This window comes from Pelobates fuscus, chromosome 4 (genome assembly GCF_036172605.1).
Source record: "Pelobates fuscus isolate aPelFus1 chromosome 4, aPelFus1.pri, whole genome shotgun sequence".
Classification (NCBI taxonomy): domain Eukaryota; kingdom Metazoa; phylum Chordata; class Amphibia; order Anura; family Pelobatidae; genus Pelobates; species Pelobates fuscus.
Genome location: NC_086320.1, coordinates 132,956,310 through 132,977,830, shown reverse-complemented (window position 1 = coordinate 132,977,830; position 21,521 = coordinate 132,956,310). Strand labels below are relative to the sequence as shown.

The 21,521-nt window shown below is 39.1% G+C and overlaps 1 protein-coding gene across 1 annotated transcript in view; it reads right to left on the bottom strand.

The window, feature by feature from the left end:
* DOK6 (docking protein 6) overlaps nt 1-21,521 on the bottom strand; it is a 520,118-nt gene that overhangs the window by 14,803 nt on the left and 483,794 nt on the right. The window contains exon 6 of the mRNA XM_063453051.1: nt 15,375-15,513. Within this exon, the coding sequence (XP_063309121.1) occupies nt 15,375-15,513 (139 nt within the window). The remainder of the gene's footprint in view (nt 1-15,374; nt 15,514-21,521) is intronic.

Sequence of the window (21,521 nt, the reverse complement as noted above, 5' to 3'; positions counted from 1 at the left end):
TATATACACTCATCCTCTCCTGATTCTCATCTAATTTATTTACCGCAGTGCATATTCACTTTGACATTTGTTTTCTTTTTCATCTCAGAGATAAGGTAAACCAAAGAGGATTATCAAAACCACACTGTACTTCCTACTTGAGAGCCAGCTAAGTGAGTGCAAAATATGGGCTACACCAATAAAGTGACTCTGCTTTAACTTTTTTTTTTTTTTTTTAATGTTAAAGCCAGATCCAGTTTATGTGCCAATTTATGATAATGCATATTTAAAAATTAAATGGTTAAATTGAAATAGAATAACAGATGTGATCTATAATAAAATGGCAGAACAAATCTATTACTTAATAGAACATATTAGATGTAATGGATAGAAATCACAATCTTTAGAGATTGGTTTAGTTTTGTTCTTTGCTGCCAGTAGGCATGCGATCAGATCACTATGTTGGCTTTATATATTCACAGATGTTTTAGAAGCCTGGCACTGAAAAAATAGATGTAAACCTAGTGCCAACAAGGATATAACGCTTTCATCAACATATTGAACATCTTTATAAAGTCCCAAAAGGGACTGGATTCTAAAAGTAAATTGTATTTTTTCCTTTCAGATGTGTTTATGAGACAAATCCAATGCATTACAAAGCTCAATCCAAAGAGTATTTAGAAAGATTATAACAGAAAAGCAGATTGCTAGTTAATTCACTGTGCAGTGTAAACTTGCATTACAAATTTAGATGGCCCTTCTTGTATTACCAACAATGAAAAACACAGATTACCCATGCATATGCAGATGTGGCCATCTCCTGAAAATGTAACTTAATGGAATCCAATTTGGCAATAAAGCTTTTAATACCCATATTCTAACATACTATATTTCTCTAAAATGCAACTAGCCATATGCATCCCTCCTATTTTAACATAACCACTAAATATAATAAACGTGCATTGCAAGGTGAATAAAAGTTCATAATTGGTTGAAATAAGTGATACATTAAACACTAATGGGTTCATTTACTAGTGGTGTGAAAAAAATTAAGTGCACTAGAAAGTCAGATAGAAGATCATGATATGTATTAAAACAGCTTACTAAATATCTCAGCTAAGTAAACATAGATTGTTTCATATTTAACTGTAGAATTTACAGTATGCCGAAGAAAAAAACAAAGCAAGCAAGTATAACTGGAGTTGCCCACTACTGTGCTGTTAATTCCCAACACATTGGTGCACATGTGAGGAGGAAGTGATAAGGACTATTCATTGGGATTTTATTAATTAGTTTGTCCTCTCACTCCGTACACATGGCGGAGGAAGAAGGGAGAGCCTTTGCCTTGCCTCACCTGACCAATAGTGAGGACTACATTGAGCTGTGTGCATACATTTCATAAGAAAGTCTTCTTGGCATGATGAGGTATTCTAATGGTGCATAATTCTCCAAAACATCTATTTTTTTTTCTGCAAAAACTAAAACATTGAGAATGAAAGAATGCAGCATATTAATAAGGTCAAAATCAATCAGATGCTTTAAAGTTGTATTCTTGCCTGGATGTCATTTTAACATGCAAAATGTTTCATCATCACAGAAGAAAGCAGCACATCAAACTTTCCATTGAGGTGATAAAAGGATTAATTTAATTTACAATTGACAATGGCATTCAATTCATTTTAAATGTAGCGCCAGGTGACTGACTTGGGAATATCGATATTGCAACACATTTAATAACTTATATTTCACAATACTTCATATTCATCCTTTACTATGGCACATGCATAGGGTGGTAAAGTGAAAGGGTCAGTGCTATTTTTCTATATGTAGTGTGGGGAGTTTAATATGTTTGGTTTCACCACAATCTTTCTGGCAAATAGCTATATGCTCTTAGGTAGACTTCAACTTGGAGACTAAAACCAATGCCATGCTGACTCTAAAAGGTTAAAAAACAATACAGTCCATGACTCATTTCTGGTCACTGGTCTTGGTGGATCACAACCTGTGCTTTGGATTTTTTTTTTTTTTTTTTTTTACATTCTTTATTTATGGCAAGCAGAGAGAAACATATAGGCTCAATGTGACAAATCAACAAGATGCGATAAGACATGTAAAATGATGGATAAATAACATGACATGTCAAGTATACAGCATTTTTTAATTTTTATGGTAGGTATCTGCAGAACTGAGTGAAGACTGAAACACAAGACCTGTCTTAGCTCACTTGTATGTCAAGATGAGGTAGTTGCGTTAACATGATATTAAGTCTCTGTTCCCAATGAGGACATTCTCTCATATATATATATATATATATATATATATATATATATATATATATATAAAAGAGAGACTCTCTCATATATGCTAGATGTGAGACAATGCAACATTTACACCATCACTGAATGATGGCATCCCCATGGACACTCACCTGTTCCAGGAATGGGACCAACGTGCCTTGTGCCTTCTAGGCAACATCTACACGGCTTTGTATGCTGACCACCGCTAAGCGGCCTTTTACAAGCTGGATGCCAAGTTGGTGGTCCTGGCATCCAAGGAATTGTGTCCTGAGGCAAAATATTTTCCTGTTTGTGGATAAGTTCCTGAAAGAACCATACCACCCAGGTCACATTTTTTCCCCACACATTCCTTTTGCAGGCAGATTTTTTTCAGTTTTTCCAACAATGTGTAGCTCCTGGGTCCTTCAGACAGTTTTGCTAAGCTTTTATGACCAGTCAGGGAGACTCTATGGGCTTGGGGGATTGGTTTATCTACTTGGGTGACATCCTTCTAATGGCTCAGAATCCAGACACCCTTTAGCGATATACCTTCCTGATGATTCACCTGCTGCAGGATCTCGGATTCATCATCAAAGAGGAAAAGTAGGTGTTCACTCCTTCTCAGTCAGTTCAGTTCCTGGAGTTTACTGTGGACTCTGTGTGTGCAGTGCTGAAACTCCCACCCTCCAAGCTACTGGCGATCAGAAAGGCCATTCAAGGCATGCTTCAGAATAATTGTGTTACAATACAAGATCTGTCTCGCATGATAGGTCTTCTCTCTTCATCCATTCAGGAGGGTGATCTTCGGCTCATGTCTGGATCTCATACTGGACTGGGAGCAATGTGTGATAGTGTGGCCTCAGGAGGTCTTTTGACCCCAGAAAAGTGGAATTTACACATAAATATTACCTGGACATGCTTGCAGGATTCTTCACTATCCACATTTTCATTACAGACTTTACACACTGATCTCTGGCCTTCCAGATGGCCAATGTGTCAACAGTGCATTACTGCCTGGCTGGATCCTGCTTGAAACTCCTGTCAGATCTCACAAAGGATCTCTACAATGATTGTCTAGACAGGCATATCTCGATCAGGGCAGAATATATCCCAGGTTTAGACATTTTCATCACTGATTGGTTCACCTGCCACTGAAGGGTTGCCAGTGATTGGACACTTCATCTATCGATCTTTCATCTCCTGGACCTCTTTATCTGGATCTGTTTACTTCCAGGGTGGATCGTCAGATGGCTAATTTCTTCTAGTCTAGTGGTGTATGCGTTTCTCCAGACGTGGCCAAACTACAAGGCATATGCGTAACCTACCTTCTCTATGATCCTACGGACTCTTCATCTCCTGCAGCATACGTAATCATACCGCTAGTCGCACCACTCTGGCGAGCTCAACCATGGTTCCTTCTGCTTCTGGAATTGCCCTACAATGATCCCCTCATTCTTCCACACTTGGCCTTTCACCTTCTAGTTCCAGAAGAGAATCCTCATCCATTAGTTTTACAGGATCACTGAGTTTTGGAATGTGTCAGGCTTATCACCAGTTTTTTGGGACATGTTCTGGGACTTCTGTAAAAAGGTTTGGATTCCTTTACTGCCCCTGCCATGGCCATCTTGAATTTTCTCTTTTACCTTTTTTTCTCAAGGTAAATCTTACTGGATGATCAACATTTTTTTTTCGGTGGTGGTTAAGGATCCTACAATTTGTACATTAATTTTTGTCATCAATCTGGCCAGACCTTTCCCTACTTGCTATTCATTCTTTTTGGGACATTTCCACGATTCATCAATTTCCGGAGTGATGGCTGGTCAATAACCTGCTGTTTTTGCATCAGTTGTCGATGAAATTGGATTTCAACGATTTCTCATAGGACCCAGTTCAATTTATCTTCTGTTTTCTTATACATTTTTTCCAGATAGACCTCGACTTTGTGTGGCTTGCTGCCTTCAGTGTTACATCTCATTGATTTCATCTGTTTTTTTTCCATGTGGTCCACTCTTGATTTCGTATCTACATCCTTTTAACCGGTTTCAATTCCCACGGTGGCTCCATGGGTCAAATGGATCTTTACTCTCACATGTATAAATGGTTCCTTTGGAGCCGCAGCATAGGCTGCCATGGACATGGGTGGTTCTTTATCTGAGATTCTGACCCTGGAGGATTGGTCCCTGGTCTCTACTTTTTGAATATTTTATTTCTGTCCTCACTATCATACTTCTTTTGCTTTTGCTTTGGGGTGTTAAAATTGCAAATATGATGAATCCTGTCTCGTAAAATTGAGGATTATTCTAGTCTTGGTGATGAAATAATCAAAATTTTACTAAATACAGTAAGAATATTTTCCCCTTGTTTTTCTTTCCCTCCAAATTTGTCTTTGTTTCTTCATGTTATGAAGGGTGTTTATGCTATTGATTTTTGATTCTTGGGATTGGTTAAAATTTGATACAGATTTTTAGACTGTCTTAGATATGTTTATGTGACAACACATTTCATACAGAAGTAAAGAGCAACAGGCTTCACAGTGTAGGGTGAATATACTTTTATTATAATCCAAAGGAATAAACAAAAATATGACTATTTGGCCGTGATGCCTTAATCGTGTAACATTGATTGGTTGTTTTCTTTTGACTATATTAACTTTTTTTCTGCTGCAGGAGGGGTTGAGTAAAGAAGGTATAAGCAAGTATTTGCCTCCTGTCTTTAATAAAATTTAGATTATTTCTTCACCAAGGCTTAGAATAATCCTCAATTGACAGTGTTATTGAGCTCAACTCTATATTGCTCAGTTCTGGGTTATGTCACAATTTCTGATTGTGAAGGTGTGATATTTGAACACAATAGGACACAATAACTTCAGTGGTAAATCAAAAGACTTTACTTTGTGATGGCTGGTATAGACAATGCCGTTTGAGCCTATATAAATCATAAGCTTAAATTAAATAAGTCAATTAGAAAACAAGCATTATCCCTTTTAATAGTATAATGCAAACAGAAGGCATACATATATACCATTGACAAGAGACCTACTTGAACTCCACATTTTATAGTTGGTTAAAATAATGAATAAATGAAGCGAAGGCACTGCTATACAGTTATACAAAATAAGCCAATACTGAATACTCAAATTAGCAGATCGAATAGGAGGCTAGATAGGGGTGGAACAGCATAGTGTGTAAGTTCCAGAATGGAGACTAGGAGGAGGATATACAATGTCTAGTATGATTAAAAGGCAGATTGCGAGTTTGAAAGAGTATAAGTCTTTGTTGAAGTGGAGACACAAAGTAATGCAAGTTGAAGTTTAACTGGAAGTTGAATCGGAGGTTCCAATATGCAGAAAAATGAAAAGATAGGTTTGGTTACCAAGAGCAGGGAACCGATAAAGTTAAAGCCAGGCACAAAGGGGTAATCCATAGGTGTAGTAAGAATTTGAGAGATGAGCTCAGAACGCAACAAACCAACAGCAGTATCAAAACAATTACATGGATGAACCAAGGTTAAAAGGAAATGATATAATACACATGCACAACAGGCCAGGGAGACTCAATATTCAAGCACAGGATATCCCACAGAGCTGGGTTTAACTAGGAAGTTGGTCAAGGCAATCTGAATCAATTAACATTAACTTGTGGCAACAATTAGTGAAAGAAAGTAAACAGAATTAACCCTTGATGTGGAGACATTCTGACAACTATAGGAAAAATGCATCTGCTTAGAGGAACACTCCAAATACTATAACTACTACAATGTTTATGGTGTCTACATTGCACCGGCAACCCCATATTTTAAGTAGGCAAAGCATTTCAGAATGAATTGCCTATTCCTGGGGCCTGCCATCTGCCGCTCTTGCCTCCAGTACAGGTGATACTCGAAAAATTAGAATATTGTGCAAAAGTTCATTTATTTCAGTAATGCAAAGTAAAAGGGGAAACTAATATATGAGAGAGACGCATTACATGCAAAGTAAGATAGTTCAAGCCGTGATTTGTCATAAGTGTGATCATTATGGCTTACAGCTCATGAAAACCCCAAATCCACAATCTCAGTAAATTAGAATATTGTGAAAAGGTGCACTATTCTAGGCTCACAGTGTCCCACTCTAATCAGCTAAGTAAGCCATAACATCTGCAAAGGGTTTCTGAGCCTTTAAATGGTCTCTAAGTCTGGTTCAGTAGGAATCAAAATCATGGGGAAGACTGCTGACCTGACAGTTGTGCAGAAAAACCATCATTGACACCCTCCATAAGGAGGGAAAGCCTCAAAAGGTAATTGCGAAGGAAGTTGGATGTTTCCAAAGTGCTCAAAGGACATTAATAGAATGTTATGTGGAAGGGAAAAGTGTGGAAGAAAAAGGTGCACAAGCAGCAGGGATGACCACAGCCTGGAGAGGATTGTCAGGAAAAGGCCATTCAAAAGTGTTGGAGACTTTCACAAGGAGTGGACTGAGGATGGAGTCAGAGCATCAAGAGCCACCACACAGACAGATCTGGGACATGGGCTTCAGATGTTGTATTCCTCTTGTCAAGCTGCTCCCGAACAACAAACAACGTCAGAAGCGTCTTATCTGGGCTAAAGAAAAAAATGTGCTTCATTAAGTCCAGGTTCAACGCAGTCGTCTACCAGTAGATTCTGGAGCACTTCATGCTTCCTTCCGCAGACGAGCTTTATGGGGATGCTGACTTCATTTTCCAGCAGGACTTGGCACCTACCCACACTGCCAAAAGCACCAAAGCCTGGTTCAATGGCCGTGGGATTACTGTGCTTGATTGGCCAGCAAACTTGCCTGACCTGAACCCCATAGAGAATCTATGGGGCATTGCCAAGAGAAAGATGAGAGACATGAGACCGAACAATGCAGAAGAGTTGAAGGCCGCTATTGAAGCATCCTGGTCTTCCATAACACCTTAGCAGTGCCACAGGCTGATAGCTTCCATGCCACGCCGCATTGAGGCAGTAATTGCTGCAAAAGGGGCCCAAACCAAGTACTGAGTCCATATGCATGCTTATACTTTTCAGAGGTCCGATATTGTTCTACGTACTCTCCTTGTTTTATTGATTGCATATAATATTCTAATCAACTGAGATTGTGGATTTGGGGTTTTCATGAGCTGTAGTGGGACTGATGTGTCATTGTTTCTGCCCAGAAGTAGTGGGAGTTTGGGCGCAGTACTTATTTTTGTATATTTGTAATATAATACTATGTTTTGTTGCTTTTCTCCCCATATTTGCATTGCAGGGGGGAATGACTTCAAGGTCATATCTCAATTTTACCTTTATTGTAGAATGACAATGTATATATTTATTGGTAGTATTAAATTGTAAAAGGCTGGAATACATGCAAAGTGTAATATAATTTAGTATCTGCAATATCTATTTTCTCTTTTTATAATTTGCATTTATATCAATGGTGAAGTGCATTCCTGGTATTTAATTCCAGCAAAGATTAACACTAATCCAATTGGATTGTGTTTAATAAATAATAGGGCACTCATAAATAATCAGCTCGAGATTCACAGCTGAATCTTGCCAGTTAATTAGCATTATGATTCTCAACTTGAAAATATCGAATACACATTTAGAACATCCATTCGTATAGCAGTGACAACATTTTTATTTATTTTTTTGGCAGATACAGAAAAATTTCTAAAAACATAGGAAGAGAGAGGCTGGGTGGAATTAGTTACTGAATAACATAAGAGAAAACTGTCATAAAAGATTACATGTGATATAGCTGGTAATGTTTTCTTTTGTGAGGTACCGTATATACTCGAGTATAAGCCGAGTTTTTCAGCACATTTTTTGTGCTGAAAAACCCCAACTCGGCTTATACTCGAGTCAGTGTCTGTATTATGGCAATTTACATTGCCATAATACAGAGTGGGGGCTGCAGAGCGTTTACTTACCTCTCCTGCAGCTCCTGTCAGCTCCCTTCTCCTCCGCGCCGGTCCGTTCAGCACCTCTGTCAGCTCCCAGTGTAAGTCTCGTGAGAGCAGCGGGGTCATAGTGCGGCTCTCGCGAGACTTACAGTGTGAGCTGACAGGGGAGCTGACCGGACCGGCGTGGAGGAGAAGGGAGCTGACAGGAGCTGCAGGCGAGGTAAGTGCTCCCTGCCAGACCCCCTCCCCCCCACTGAACTGCCAATGCCACTGGACCACCAGGGAAGGAGAGCCCCCCTCCCTGCCATGTTTCAAGCAGGGAGGGGGGACGAAAAAAATAAATATTAATAAAATAAAATAATAAAATAAAATAATATTTATAAAATAAAAATAATATTAAAATAATAATTTAAAAATAAATAATAATAGAACAAAAAAAATTAAATTAATAATTAATAAAATAACAATAATCGAAATGCCCACCCCCCACCAACACATACACAAACACACACTGCATCACACACACTCACACTTCATTCATATACACACACGGCATTCATATACACACACTACACTCACACACACACACACTGCATTCATACACACACACTGCACTCATACACACACACTGCACTCATACACACACTGCACTCATACACACACCCTGCACTCATACTGCACCCATACACACACACTGCACCCATACACACACACTGCACCCATACACACACACTGCACCCATACACACACACTGCACTCATACACACACACTGCACTCATACACACACACTACACTCATACCCACACACTGCACTCATACACACACTGCACTCATACACACACCCTGCACTCATACTGCACCCATACACACACACTGCACTCATACACACACACTGCATTCATACGCACACACTGCATTCATACACACACACTGCATTCATTATACACACACACTGTAAATAAATATTCAATTAACATAATTTTTTAGTATCTAATTTTATTTAGAAATTTACCAGTAGCTGCTGCATTTCCCACCCTAGTCTTATACTCGAGTCAATACGTTTTCCCAGTTTTTTGTGGTAAAATTAGGGGCCTCGGCTTATATTCGGGTCGGCTTATACTCGAGTATATACGGTATACAGATAAGTCAATATCTCTGTTTAGTGCATCTGGTGCTATGAAGGCAGTCATCTTTAAACCGTATTTGGTTGGAAGCACCACTTGTTTTATAAGACCATATTTAATTTAATGGTCAGAAGCGCTTCCAGAGTGCATTTTTTAATTTTCCGGTACTTGAGATGTACACCCACTATAATTATACTGTAAATATGGTCATCATACATAAATATGAACATCAGGTAGCAAGCTTATCCCACATCATATATTAACGGGATACTGTTGGCACCCAGACCACTTCTGCCCATTGGAGTGATTTGGGTGCCTTGCCCCTCTCTACTTAGCCCTGTTAGTCAAAACACTGTTGTTTTGAAGAAACTGCAGTGTTTTGATTACAGGGCTAATCCCACCTCTCTCAGACAGCTGCTAGAAGGTGCTTCCGGATTCTTACAGCACCAAAAGTGTTTAAATGACGTTCAACGTCCCCACGCTCTGCATGAGGATGTCGAGCGTCGCCGGAATCCCCATAGGAAAGTATTGAATAATGCTGTCCTATGGGGAGGTCTAATGCGCGTAAGGACATTACCGCGCAAGCGTATTAGGTCTCCCCGGCCAGCATCCGGTGGCAGGGGAGAAGCGTGGGCAGAGCTGAGCCAGCGCCGAGGGACATCGTTTGTTTTCCTGGCATTATAGTTTCCCTTTAAGTTTATATCTATTGCCAACATGTGAGTCTATTTTACAAGTAGCAAGGGCTTATTTTTTTCTTTTTTTGACAAAAAAAGTCATCATTCACCACTGTGACTTAAGACATAAAAATACCAGAATCTCACATAATCAATGAAAAAAAAAATCAGAAATACAACAAAAAAAAAGATTTATTATGATTGTAGCGGCACCCCGATAGAGTGAGGGGTTTTCGCCGCCAAGAGATGTCCTTTCTCCCCTGATGTGAGAGGAAGGCTGTAGAGTAGAGCAGGAACAGCTCTTAGGAGCTGATTATAGTACTCCAAAGTACTCCAAAGAGCAATCCCAGGAGCAGGGATTGCAGCAGGTATAGCTTTTCTCTACAAGCACGAGACAAGGCTCTGTGTTGAGGGTAAATCAGGAACTGAAAGTTTAATGAGGCACACTGGCCTTTTATACCGTTTTCCCCACAAGATTACCACCCAGGTGGACCTTGTGGGGCACAGGGACACAGGATCAACAAGCCAATAAAAACAGTTTTACATTCAGTCACTCCCAAACAGTGTGCACAATCCCTCCCCTCTGTTTGGGAGATAATTGAGTTAATTACTGCATCAACTCAATTATCTCCAAACAAAAAATAAAAGTATTTTACACATTAAAAAAAATAAAAAAAACATAAGAGAACCCCATAAAATATACATTTCCTGATAGCCCCGATCTGGGGCAACAACATACTTAAAATTCACCCAGTTTGGTTCAGGGTTTCAAAAGTTAGCTGGAGGTCTGATTTCTGCCCGGCCGCCCACAAGGCTACTGCCCAGAATAGTTCCATAAGTTGAACTGGGTCTATTTCGGGAGTAGAGAAACACATTAAAATAACAAAAGGACTGTTCATGTATCTGATTCTCCAGTGTCTCTTGTTCATGGGCTTCAATGTACCGAACGTTGTGGAAGTCCCAGCAGTGTTCGTGTGACCGAGTGCCCGAAAACAGTTCCATGCGCTCAACGAAAACTGGCTGTTCAACAGTTTGAGATGGCCGGCGCCACGTGTTCGTTCACACGAACGACGACCACCCAGCCATTCGTCAATTAAGCTGCAGTTAAAAACAGCTTCTGGGAGGTTAACGAGCAGCACACTCCACTTGCGGGGTGGTCAGTCATTCGGTAATTAGTTTGGTTATTCGAATACTATCATACTGTGCATAACTTTACCGAACAGACCAATGAACACATAATGAGAAATATAAAATCCAGGGACAGAGGGGTCTGTCACAATGATTATTGGGCCCCCATCACTATTCATTGCAATGAAGGGGGTAGGGTCAGAATTAGGGATAATGACTAGGAACTTTTGGACTCCAGCCACCAGATTTTCACTTCCTGGGTACTTCCTGGCCTTTTATATTAATAGTAAACATAAAAATATGCATCTCCTGAGTCCTTGAGGGCTCCAATATATTTTATAAATATTCTGGGCATCTGCTCTCCATCCAGCAATCCATGACATGGAGAAAGAGGAGAGGTCACTGCAACAATTTCCATTTATTATGTAAATTACAGGATCAGTATGTACCATTTGATTTTCCCTTTCACTGTTCTCCACTGTAGCACTGAGAGGGTTAATTGTGCTGGCAAAGCTCTTCTAGTGAAACTTTACAAAGTCTCACTAAGACACAATTAAAACGGGTTTTATGCCTGTGAAATTGTGCTTCAGATGGAACCCTGTACTAACTGGCATTGCAGAAAAGTTAAATGGCAATTTTGGCTAAACACCAAAAACAAGCCCATTGGGCTCTAGGAAATTAAGCTGACAGATTCTATGATAAACACAACTTTTCTACACAACCTTAACATAACGAAAAAAAAATGAAAACATATGCAGTCTCATAAGACAGTGACTCGTAAATGTGTAATGAAGATGCAATATAGAAACGTAAGCTCAACACAAATCTCTTTTTGAGGAAATGAAAACAGAAACAAACATTTTTTTCCCATAACCTGACATTACATGTCAGGTGCCTGCAGTTATATAATTCTAAAGCATTCCCTGCTCCACCTCTCAAAAAAGGCATATAAAGTGAGTTAACTGATTTATTAACTAGACATTGCAGTCAATGGATTCTTTCATCGGCTGGTGTGGCAAATTCCTTTGGGGCGCATTCGCTTTGGGGCTCTGCAGCTTCAGCAGCTCTAGAAGCCAGTGGGTCCCTTACGAATATTCTCAACGCCGCTGATTGGTCTAGGGAATCGACTTTCCGTACCTTTTATTTCCATCCGCGATCTCATGTTTCTTCTGTCTTTATGCCTGGGCGTTAAAATTGCAAATATGAAGCCTCCTGTCTTGCCATAAAATGTGGGATTATTCTAGCCTCGGTGAGGGAATAATCTAAATGTTATTAAAGACAGGAGGTGAATATTTCCTCCCCTTACTGTTTCCCACCCTGGAATCGGTTTTGTTTTTTGCTGTTGTGTTAATCGGGGTATTGTTGTATGCTTTGTAATGTATGGTCTCATGTTTTATTAATTAACACATTTTCGTTACTGCTGTTTTTGTTGTCTGTGTGCATTTATTTATTGTGTTATATTCCACTGATGTGCTGATTGTGTATGGTGTGACATTCTGCATTGGCAGTTTACTTTCACGATGTTTCTTTTTCCTTCCAGTGTAATCTAAAGTTGTTCTGGATATGGCGGTTTCTCATCTGAGTGTGCCATATACAGTTGGTTTTGTTTGGTCTTCATGCTCTCCTGCTCGACCTCATCAAAGAAAGAGGAAGTGGGAGGGTCTGTGTAAGTGGTTTTATATTGATGTTATTTTGTTCTGATTGGTTGTTTTGTTCTGTTAACTCTTTCTTTGCTGCTGGAGGTTTCAGTAGAGAAGGTAAAGCAAATATTCGCCTCCTATCTTTAATACAATTTTGATTATTCCCTAACCGAGGCTGGAATAATCCCTAATTAACCTCTAGACCAGGCTTCCCTAGACTCCAACCCTCCAAATGTTGCTGAACTACAACTCCCATGATTCTCAGCCTATCTATTTCATTAATAGAATCATGGCAGTTGTAGTTCAGCAACATCTGGAGGGCCGGAGTTTGATGAAGTCTGCTCTAGACAGATAAGCCAGCATCAAAAACTCATAATGTATTTGTGTTAATGTGAAGGAAAAATAGTCTGCAATTAAACACAATGCCCTAACTATAATAATTTATGAAAAAAGAAAATTAAAAACTGAGAGGTACAAAGTAGTTGTTATGGTGATAAGATTATATCGATAAGTGAATAACTACATGTACAGACCTGAGCGGTTGCCAGCCAGCACTTTCTAGGAATGGTTAGAAACATCTAAAAATGCTGTAGTGATTTTGCCTGTTATTGTTCAGGCAAATATGTACTTATTGCTCAGTACCTCATGGGGGTTAACTTGCCAAACATAAAAAAGAAGAACTAGACCAACACATAATAATGTCACTATAGTTAATATTTGCCCTCATCAAATGAGCAGATAACATCCAAACAGACAAGGACAATATGATGAACATCTTGGAAGAAGTAACATTATATTATTGGCCTGTCATGACAGACACCAATATGCTCCTTGCCAGAATCAAATCCAATTTCCAAGAGCTATATTAAACAAACAAGAAGACTAGAATCACAGGCCAATGAATTACAAAAAGCAAATAAAATGAATAAGCTATTCAGCAAATCACCAGCACAAACATACAGTGAGGGAAAAAATAGTTGATCCTCTGCTGATTTTGAATGTTTGTTCACTGACAAAAAAAATTATCAGTCTATAATTTTAATGGTAGATGTATTTTAACAGTGAGAGACAGAATAACGAAAAAAATCCAGAAAAACAAATGTCAAAAAAGTTATAAATTGATTTGCATTTTCAATGAGTGAAACAAGTATTTGATCTCCTATCAATCAGCAAGATTATACAGGTAACAAGCCGAGATTAGGAGCACTCTTTTAAAGAGAGTGCTCCTAATCCCAACTCGTTACCTGTATAAAAGACATCTGTCCACAGAAGCAATCAATCAGATTCCAAACTCTCCACCATGGCCAAGATCAAAGAGCTGTCTTAGGATGTCAGGGACAAGATTGTAGACCTACACAAAGCTGGAATGGGCTACAAGAAAGAACGTGTACAGGCCCGTCTGAAGTTTGCCAAAAAACAAATGAATGATTCAGAGGAGAACTGGGTGAAAGTGTTGTGGTCAGATGAGACCAAAAAAGAACACAGCATCAACTCAACTCACCATGTTTGGAGGAGGAGGAATGCTGCCTATGGCCCCAAGAACACCATCCCCCTAATCAAACATGGAAGTGGAAACATTATGCTTTGGAGTATTTTTCTGCTAAGTGGACAGGACAACTGCACCGCATCAAAAGGGACGATGGATGGGGCCCATCAAATCTTGGGTGTGAACCTCCTTCCCTTAGCAAGGGCATTGACCCAAAACACACAGCCAAGGCAACAAAGGAGTGGCACAAGGAGCTGAAGGTTTGAGTTGCCAAACGTCAGCCTCAAAACCTTAATGACTTTGAGAGGATCTTCAAGGAGGAGTGGGAAAAATCCCTCCTGAAATGTGTTCAAACCTGGTGGTCAAATACAAGAAACGTCTGACCTCTGTCTTACTTGTTATTAATTTATTTAATATATGTAGTTATACAGCATGTATGTTTGTTTATGTGCCAATGAGAATGGTTTAGCAATATTTGACACAAGCAACAAGCATGGGACGTTTTCTGTTCGAAGTGTGCCAAGAAGTTGTCAGAAAGCCTTACTGATCATTTTGCTGACTTCCTAGAGTAAATTATTTTGTCAGATACACATTTTTTTGGTACTCAGTAAATTGATCTAACTGTTGCTTTACTTGCTTTATTTTTTTTCTGGTGCTTATATTTTTCTTTTTTTCTTTATGTGTTCTCCCTTCTATTTTTCATTCTTTATTTTATCATTTTATTATTATTATGTGTTTTTAAAACAATAGAAAAATGTTAGTGTGGAAATAGACAGGTTAAAAACAGATGAGCAATGAGCTAAGACTTGCTACATAATAAATTATTTTAATGCCTCAACTTGCATTTTGTAATTTTATCAGTTTCCAGTAGCTTGTGTAGATTCTACTTGTGTTTTTACAAATATTATGTTAAGTGTGATCTGAAAGTTTTCTGAAATTAGCAAAGTATAAAATATCTGCAGTTTTGCAAAGTATGATCCCAAGATAGTAACTTATGAAAAAATATTAAAAAGATTGTATCTAGAAGATTTTAATGTAACAAAAACAGGAAATGAAAATAAACATACACAGATTAGTTTACACAAGAAACTATATAATCATTATGCAACAAATATTACACATTATATGAAATACATTTTTATATCATAAAAATGATAAATTGAAACAAATAATATACTTACTCTTGCCTTTTTCTCAAGCTCCATCATTAGCCGTTCATGCTGTTCTGCAATAGCTAGCGTAGCAGAATGAACTTTCTGATAAATCATTTCCCCTTCTCTTGTTTGGAAGGTAAATAGTCCCTCTCCTGTGTCACACATTCTATAATACAAACAAGATTAAACATTATTCACACAGTGCAAGGTTAGCTATTAATAAAGTTAGATGTTTATGCAGGACAAGGTAGGTGCTACTAATACTGTATATTGTTTGTGCAAGATAAGTTTGGACATTATTAATAAAGTATTAGTTTCCTCAATTTAAAACAACAAAAATAAAGATCCAGGAGTGTACACTAGTCAGATGTACGTGCAACCTTAAAAATGTGCTCCCAACATATAACGTATACAATGGGGTTATAGTATTCACCACTGAATGCAGCGTTTAAAGGGACAAAGTAGCGTTATGAATACAAAGCAGCATTACTAATGTTAGAGTGTCCCTGCCTCTAATTCAATAGAGGACCCTTGGGTGCTCTAAAACTTAAGAATATAAAAGTTTTACTTACCTTTTTCCAGTGCTGAGGCTCCCTTAGTACTGCTCACCTCCCGTGAAGTCATCGAGAAGGAAGTGCTTCCTCTGGTGTGGTCCAATCCAATACTCCTCATAGAGTAGCATTGGAGAACTGATACACATTGGGGACCTGATACACATCCAAGTTTCCTCATATGTAAGCATTGCATTCAATGTTTTGCTATGGGCTTCTATGTCCTGTGACCAATTGTGACCTGGTCAGTGCTGCAGAAGCGCCTCTTGTCACTGTCATAAAGATGGCCTCTAGAAGTGAATGTAATCCATTATAGTTTCTAAAAAAAACTCTAATGTTTTACATTGCAGGGTTAAAAGGACTGATCTGTCACATATTCATCTGCACATAAAAAGGTGGTTAATGGCATTTACCGTCCTGACAGGAAAAGTTGTGCCGAGCAGCAATCATGCATATGGAAACCTGGTAATTGCTTTTGGGGTCAAAGGCCAGTCATGGACAATCAGATCCACAGGAGGGTTTTGGGCTGAGCAGCAATCATGCACATGGAAACCTGGTAATTGCTTTTCAATCTTGATTTTCTGGTATATGACTTTGGCTTCGTTTTGACTTCCCTGAATTCTGGTATCATTGACTTTTGGCTTTCCCTCATCGTTGTGTCTGATTCTGTGTTCCTGACCTCGGCAAAATATTTTGATTATTCTCGGATACCTTAAGTCTGGCCATTCTAAGGTCCGGTTATACGTTATCCTTAGTCCTAGGTGTGACACAGTTCTGCATGCTGGATCAACTGGTAATCCTGACATTTCAACAGGGCCATATATCCTGCAGAATTGTGTCAGCAGTTTGTGAGAGAAAGCTAGAGGAGAATGATCACCATATGGATCAATTTGCCCAGGCTTTTAGCACACTCCTTACTAGGACGACTCATTTACAACCTGAGGCTTCTCCAATTATGTCACCGCTGCCTAATGTAACTCCACCTATAGTATATAAGGCACTAACAATCTGCTTATCTCCTCCCCTGCATTTTTATGGTAATATCCAGGAATGTAGTGGATTTCTCAATCAGATTGAGTACCACTTTGAGGCCTCACCTGGTTAATTTCCTTCAGATAGAGCTAAGATTGGGTATCTGATGAACCAACTTAAAGGTATGGCCTTAACTTGGGCTAATCCATTATGGGAAACTAATAGGAGTATTGCTCATTATTACCAGGAATTCCTTTGCGGAATTCAAACTGATGTTTGAACCATTAGGCAGGGAGGAAGGCGCCTCCACTGCCTTAATGCATAATCAAACAAGGGAACCGGTCTATCTCAGATCATGCCATAGAATTTCATACTTTGGCATCTGAGGTAGCTGCTGCTATGTCTCTGATCCCCGAAATTCCCGTACAGTATTGAGAGGTTAGGGAGGCGTTTAGTAAAAGCCAAACTGATGTTCTTCCTCCACACAGGTCATACGATAGCTCAATTAATCTGTTGCCTGGGACTATGCCTCCTAAGGGGGCAGTATATGCCCTATCCCCACAAGAAAGTAAGATTATGGATGAGTACATCAAAGAATCGTTAAAAAAAAGGCCATATACGTAAATCATCCTCGCCTGCTGGAGAAGGATTCTTTTTTGTAGCTAAAAAAGATAGAGAGTTACATCCTTGCATTGACTACAGGGCATTAAACAAGATTACTATAAAGAATGCCTATCCCATTCCCCTTATACCCAAATTGTTTGATAGACTCCAGGGTGCTAAGATCTTTACCAAACTTGACCTTATGAGTGCATACAATTTGGTGAGGATTAGGGAGGATCACGAATGGAAGACGACATTTAACACATAGTGGGTACTATGAATACCTTGTCATGCCCTTCGGATTATGCAATGCTCCGGCTGTTTTTCAGGATTTTATTAACGATGTACTCAGGGACTATATCTATTCATTTGTTCTAGTTTACCTGGATGATTTCCTTATTTATTCTCCAGACCTCCAGACTCATCATGAACATGTTAAACAAGTATTACAAACATTGCTTGATAATGGACTTTATTGTAAACTTGAGAAATGCATATTTGATCAGCATGAGGTTCAGTTTTTGAGGTATAATATTTCTGCCTCTGGTTTCCAAATGGATCCTCGCAAACTAGAGGCTGTTCTACACTGGCCGTTACCCGATGGGTTAAAAGCCATCTAAAGGTTTATTGGTTTCTCTAACTATTATAGGAGATTCATCAAAGGTTTCTCTATGGTAATAGCCCCCATCACCAATATGACATGCAAGGGGGCTAATTGTACCATATGGCCTAAAGAAGCTTAAGAGGCTTTTGAGCTTCTTAAACAAATGTTTGCATCTGCTGACATATTAAGATATCCTGACACTAGTAAATATTTCCTACTTGAGGTTGACACCTCCAAGACAGGGGTCAAGGCTGTTCTTTCTGAGAGAGAGAGAGAGTCAGGAGGCCCCTTTGAATCCTTGTGGTTACTTCTCCAAGAAAGTTGTCTCCTACCAAGAGTAACTATGAAATTGGTAATAGAGAACTGTTAGCAATCATTCTAGTGCTTAAGGAATGGCGACATCTTTTGAAGGGTTCCAAGGATCCCATTCTGATTATTACTGATCACAAGAACCTGGCATATATTGGGGATGCCAAATGTCTGCCTTCTAGACAAGCTAGATGGTCATTATGTTTGTCTTGCTTTAACTTTGTTATCACCTACAGACCCAGTACTAAGAACATTAAATTGATGCCTTGTCTAGGTAATTTGATGTTGAATCGGATCTAGAACACGAGACATCCCCTATTATTTCTCCTGAGTGTATTATTGCATCCACTGTCCTTTCTTTTTCATCCCCTTTGCTCCGTGCTATCATGGCAGCTCAGCCCCAGGCACCTTGCAACAAACCTCAAGATAAATTGTTTATTCCATTGCCTGACAGGAAACAGGTGCTGAAGGTATTCCATGACATGACAATGTGACCGCTGGGCATCCGGGTATTAATAAAACAGTATCTGCTATTTCCAGGTCATTTTGGTGGGAGTCACTCAGGAGGGATATTAAAGATTATGTAGAAGCCTGCGCTGTCTGTGCAGTTTCAAAGGTTCCTCATAAACTTCTGTGTGGATTGTTACAGCCACTTCCTATACCCAGTATCCCATGGTCTCATTTATCGATGGATTTCCTTGTTGAATTGCCTAGTTCCAGTTGGTATACAACCATCCTCATGGTAGTTGACCGTTTTTCCAAAATGGCACACTTTACTCCACTTAAAAAATTGCCATTGTCCACATGGAACACATATTTATACGCGATATTGTCATGCTACTTGGTATTTGTCAAAATATTATGTCTGACAAGGGTTCTCAATTTGTGTCACGGTTCTGGAGGGCATTCAATAAACAGTTGGGCATTGAATTGTAATTTTCCTCTGCTTACCATCCCCAAACTAATGGTACGGCTGAAAGAGCTAACCAATCACTTGAGCTGTATTTATGGTGCTTCGTGAATAGTACACAGTCTAACTGGGCTGAATTATTGCCTTGGGCCGAATTTGCAAAGAATAACACTACCCATGACTCATCTGGGCATAGTCCATTTTTTGTCAATACGGGTTGCCATCCTGCTGTTCTCCCTGCTGTGTACTCTGATACGGCTATCCCTACTCTGGACAATCACCTTACCTCTATTCGTGATAACTGGAGTAAAGTTTACTCCGCTATTGAAACTGTGGCTGCTCGCTTTAAGTTTCATGCGGATAAACGGTGTGCCAATCCAGTTTACCAGGTGGGTGATCGGGTTTGGTTATCCTCACACAACATCAGGTTGAAGGTTCCCAGCATGAAGTTTACTCCGAAGTTCCTTAGTCCTTTTCATGTGATTCGGAAAATCAAGTCTGTTTCTTATTCTCTGGCCCTTCCAGCGTCCTTACGTATACCTAATACTTTTCATGTGTCCTTGCTCAAACCACTTGCTTGCAATCGGTACACAAGTCCGGTTGTTCCCCCTCCTCCTTTGGTTGTTTCTGGACAGGAGGAGTACGAAGTCTCTTAACCTTGACTTTTGGCTTTCCCTCATCGTTGTGTCTGATTCTGTGTTCCTGACCTCGGCAAGTATTTTGACTATTTTTGGATACGTTAAGTCCGGCCATTCTAAGGTCTGGTTATACATTATCCTTAGTCCTAGGTGTGACAGTTCTGCGTTGTGGATCAACTTGTAATCCTGACAAGATCATTGACATGAAGTGGTCTGGGTATGTTTAGTGCCCCTTTAACCCCTTAAGGACCAAACTTCTGGAATAAAAGGGAATCATGACATGTCATGTGTCCTTAAGGGGTTAATGAATGAAAACGAATAAAAATACAAATTTAAAAATATGCAATCATTAAAAAAAATTGTTACCTGGTGATTTAAAAGGCAATCTTCAACAGTTTTTGTCAGACTCATTCTGCTGTTACCAAGGTCAAAGTCAACTATTTACCTTGTATACCTCAATCAGTTGTGACCAGGTCAAGTTGCAATTTCCATAGCCAAAAAAAATCAGATAGAAGACAATGTTACCAGACCTTTGACTGACTTAACAAAACACAGCAGAGCCAATGTAATGCAATCCAAAGGGATGACAGAATAGCCATCATAACACTACAGTGAGTCAATGCTGATGGTAGCTAAAATCAATAATATGCTATAATCTGTTTTCTCCTATTTTCAATGACACTTCTCTTACGTCCCTTAAAATGTAGTTTGTTCCTCACCTGTTTTAAGCTTCACAATATTGCCCTTCAAATCTTTATATGCCAGTTTGTTTATATATTTTTATAAAAAATAGTGTGAAATTTGTTGGTACTTTATAAATAAATGACAATAATAAGTGGTTTCAACATAATGTCCTTTTGTTGGAGCACAGTAAAATTGCCTATAGTGATGCAATTTTTACAATTAGGGATCTTTCAATATAACACATTTTGTATAATAAAGATAAACATGTATTTACATAAATACATTGTGTTAGTCTAGGAAACTGTAAAGGGAAATGTGAGCAGAAAATTACTTTTTAAAATAAATGGAATGGGCACATTTTCCAGGAAAGATTAAAGGCTTGATGCATTTGAGCAAATGCTCAATGTTCATACTGTCATTTTCTCTACCAATTTATATGGCATATTTTGTACCTAGAAATTGAATATTCTAGCAAAGACATTTTGTAGCCACTGATGATTAAATTGCTTAGGTTTGTATCTAATATCATGGCATAGAAAATATATGTTTGTGATGCATGCATTTCTATTTCACACTCTGCCTCCTTGCAATTTGTATTTCAATTCAACATGAACTGTAGTTTACGTTATTAGTTCAGCCTCTCTCCCCTGGAAACTGTAGTTTACAGCACCTTACCAAGGGTCACTTAATGCAGGACCCCCATAGCAACTTGGGATAACATGCTGCAGATGTCCCTTTAGTACTAGCCCTGAGAGGAGGAGCAAGATAACCCCACTTGCTATCCTTGAGGAAGAAGTTCATATAGGTGCTTTGCTGGGGCTTTGAGGAACCTGGTTTATGCTTGTTTCAGCAGTTTTTTACAGTCCGATAGGCTGTCGTAGTTAGTATACCAATCACTGATAG